The sequence below is a fragment of the Papaver somniferum genome, unplaced genomic scaffold (genome assembly GCF_003573695.1).
Source record: "Papaver somniferum cultivar HN1 unplaced genomic scaffold, ASM357369v1 unplaced-scaffold_150, whole genome shotgun sequence".
NCBI lineage: Eukaryota > Viridiplantae > Streptophyta > Magnoliopsida > Ranunculales > Papaveraceae > Papaver > Papaver somniferum.
Genome location: NW_020624377.1, coordinates 305,209 through 308,857, shown reverse-complemented (window position 1 = coordinate 308,857; position 3,649 = coordinate 305,209). Strand labels below are relative to the sequence as shown.

At 37.3% G+C, this 3,649-nt stretch overlaps 1 protein-coding gene across 1 annotated transcript; it reads right to left on the bottom strand.

Annotated features, from left to right (window-relative positions):
- Window positions 1-427: 427 nt before the first annotated feature.
- On the bottom strand, window positions 428-3,379 carry LOC113336172 (protein ECERIFERUM 1-like). Its single transcript, XM_026582160.1, has 8 exons — window positions 3,183-3,379; window positions 2,555-3,065; window positions 2,238-2,460; window positions 1,750-2,131; window positions 1,551-1,658; window positions 1,076-1,426; window positions 805-993; window positions 428-726 (listed from the first exon to the last, which is right to left on the bottom strand). The coding sequence occupies exons 1-8, from the start codon at window positions 3,243-3,245 to the stop codon at window positions 553-555; spliced, it is 2,001 nt and encodes a 666-aa protein (XP_026437945.1). The 5' UTR covers window positions 3,246-3,379; the 3' UTR covers window positions 428-552.
- Between the last annotated feature and the right edge of the window lie 270 nt (window positions 3,380-3,649).

Genomic DNA, 3,649 nt, shown 5'->3' with positions numbered 1-3,649 from the left:
CATGCTTAAAGAGAACGGAGGTTTAGAAGTGAAAAACTTGAGAACAAGTAATCAATTATCGTTAATAAATTGGACTTGGAGATTCCCAAAAAAAACAAAAATAGTCTGAAAGATAGTGAGTGGACAAGGAGTTCAAGAAGAACAAAGAGTTGTTAATGTCGGATGTTGATAACAACTCCAGTGTAGGAGTCTGTGAAAGGACGTCGTGAATATGATTCATACAGCCTTTTATTCGAAATTTGTAACCCATAATCTTATTCTGAGTAGTTGGAAAACACTCATGTGATTAATTTTCTGTAAAACTTTTTCTCTTAATATAACCTTCTATTCAAAAATAAAATAAATAGTTTGCTTTTACCGAAAGAAATAAAATAAACTGTACGCTTCTACCGAAAGAAAAGTGATACGTTGTGCACGAAGCCTTCACATAATTTAAATTAGTGGCAGCAATATCCCAATACAGATTTACTGATGCATACACGATAAATATTACAATCCCTAAATACTTTGGTGCTAATATGGCAAACATAGATAAATATGTATCTCGATCGATCAAGGGGCAATAGAAAGACGGAATCCATGTCGCAAACTTGCAACCCATACTTTCTCAACGTCCTCCAGTGTTAACAACGAGGCACTATCACATTCATGCGACTCCCAGTTTTCCAATGCGTGAATTATTCCACATATTCGTGATGCACTCATAACTCTTCTTGGCAACCAGTCCTGTAACATATAATTTTCCATATTATTATCAAGACGCTGACATCAAAATTAGTTAGAGGTAACTACAGATTTCAGTACCTCGCAAGAATGAATGTTTTTGATTGTGGACGGAACTGTCATTGCCGGCGTGTTAAAGTAGACGCAGTCTTTACGCATATTTTTTAAGTTCCCAATCCATGGAGGAATTTGCGAAAACGGGACAAAGAACGTTCCTGCTGGAGCATTCGTCTGATCCTCATCGCTGAATCCATCACCCACTAACCACACCTATTGTAAACGTACATTATTTGGTTATTGATTGATTATATCAGCTTTGGATAGACAAAATTAACCAATATATTTTTCTTACCGGATTATGAGCATGATTTGAAGTTGTTGAGAGGATTAAATTACTTCTAATATCCATAGTTAATGACGTTGCGTCCATCATCATGGCCTTCAACTTCAATTTGAGCTTTTCAAATTCATCCATATTTGTGACAACTACTTGAAAACCTTTTTGGCATAAAATCAATGCAATTGTGTACGCCACTTTTGTGAGTTTTCCTCTCATTATTACTTGGTTGGTGCCTTGAGGAATGATTTTGATGATGTGGTTAACCACTAGAGCAACAGTTAAACTACTCCCGTCCACAATCCTTATCTTCAAGTTTGGATGTTTTTCTAAGTAGACCTTCCCATTATTGTTAAGTTCTTCATCCTGAATGCACCATTAACAAACAATGAGTGGTTGAAAATTTTGAAAGAACAGGATACCATAATAGGTTACTTGCCTATATATATGCACCATACAGTAATAAATAAAATTACAGAGAGTTACTTGCCTGATTCAAGAGACCTAAGCTGATGACCTTAACACCAGCCTTTTCAGCTTCTAGTATGGCATTCTCAATCAAGACATTGATTTTCTCTCTTTGCGAGGTTAACTTGTACTGCAAAAATAACCACCAAATGATTCTTAGCATTAATTGATGAATCAGCCCAGATTACCATATATAATCAAATTCAGATTTCATAACTTACTTGGTAAGCATATTTTGGTACAACCCAAGTCTGAATGTTTAGTCTTCCATTGAAAGTGTTCCTCTCACCTACAAAAGAATAAGTGTAACCAAACAAGACTTTCCACGTATATGTTAACGGCCATGCAAACATCAAATGCCATTTGGTACTAGGATTATAGGGCCTTGATGCTAACGAGGCCACTCCTAGTCTTAAGTGGTAGACTGAATCGAGTGTTGTTGGATGCGCAAGATGAACAACTTCTGGTTCTTCATCCCTCCTCCTCAGCGAGGTATCGTACAATTCATCACTAGACGTGTCCATGGTACCGTATATGAGATCATAGATTGGCATGAATAGTGAGTAATTTGTACGGAACTGGGTGTGATGAAGGGAATGATACCTGCATGTTAGGCAAACAATGAGAAAATATCCTTGATCCGAAAAAAAAAAACTCAGTCCCGGTGCAATGACCATCTGCGGAGGAATTACTACAAAAGGACACTTACGATGGCGTGTAGAAGAAGTACTTGAGGAAGGGAAAGATGTTGAAGACATATGATATAGTGACCAATTCGAAGTTGCAGTGACCCAAGTAGTTCATGAAATCAATATAAATGACGTAACCGCCAACAGCTACTACCGATGCGGTCCCGGTGAAAATCACTGTTAAAATCGGTATTGCAAAGAGTAGGAAATAAGTGATATGCTCCCCAAATGGATGTATAACAGCTGCATCACATATTCAAAACATCACAATCATCAATGAGAAACTGCGTAATGAACTTAAAATCATATTTCCTAGTAGAGGGATTCATGAACGTACATGTGACTGGTTCAGTTACAATAGAAGAGTGATGGTGAGAATGGTAGCGAGAGTAAAGAAAATGGTGATGTAAAGCTCTGTGAAACCAATAGTAGAGAAATTCAACTGGACCCATGTGAAGTAGAATTGTCATAACTACACCATCTGTTCTCCAAAATGGAATTGGTGAATTCAACTTAGCTGCAGTTAGTACCCATTTATAACTCGAGTAGAATATAACTCCCATGAATATGATATTGTCATCCCAGTTACTTTCTCTGTCAACCTGTTCAAATTCAATGGGCTTGTCAATTATTCTGTTCTTGGCTTTGGCAGTTCTGAAACGAGAATAGCTTGTCCATATCTGGGCATGTATTATCCTAGACAATAGAAATGGGAGGATGATCAAGTACATCCTCGTTTCGTCGTCCCAGCTGATGTCCCTGCTGTCGCTTTCTCTCAATGTTGATCTGATCATCATTTTCGAAGCAGTATACATGCTATCCACCACCCATGGTGCCAGAACTATGTACTTTCATCATCATCAAACAAACAAAAAATTTAGGAACAAAAGAATTTTATTTCATAATGGTTGTGCAGTGATAGAAAATTGAGCTAGCTAATATAGAAAGGCATAGATGTAAAGTACCTTAAACCTACTTCCAAGATGTTTCCATGGCCAGTCGGTGACGATGCCTGGTTTACTAGCCATTTGCTGCTGCGAGTGTACTGCAAACTGGTTTCTTATGTCCAATGTAAGTGTCTTTGGCGTGATCCCCTCTTTTAATTAAGCTATCGATTTTGGTATTTTCACAGTTGAAATCGTGCCGTTGGATCTCTGATTTATTTTTTAAGAACAAGTAATGTATAGTTGTGTACTGCGTTGCTTGTTAGTTATTGTTGTTTTCTTCGATGATTATCTTTAGGATGAACTTATAAATTAAAGGATTTGAACACCTTCAGTCCCACTAGCAAAAAATAAAAACATAAATAACAATATTCTTCAGTCCCACTAGAAAATAACAATACTTGTGTGTACCTGCTCACATTTACAAGGGCGGTGATAGACCGGCTGCAATTTTTCCTGACAAAAATATCGAGGGAGATCCAACGATG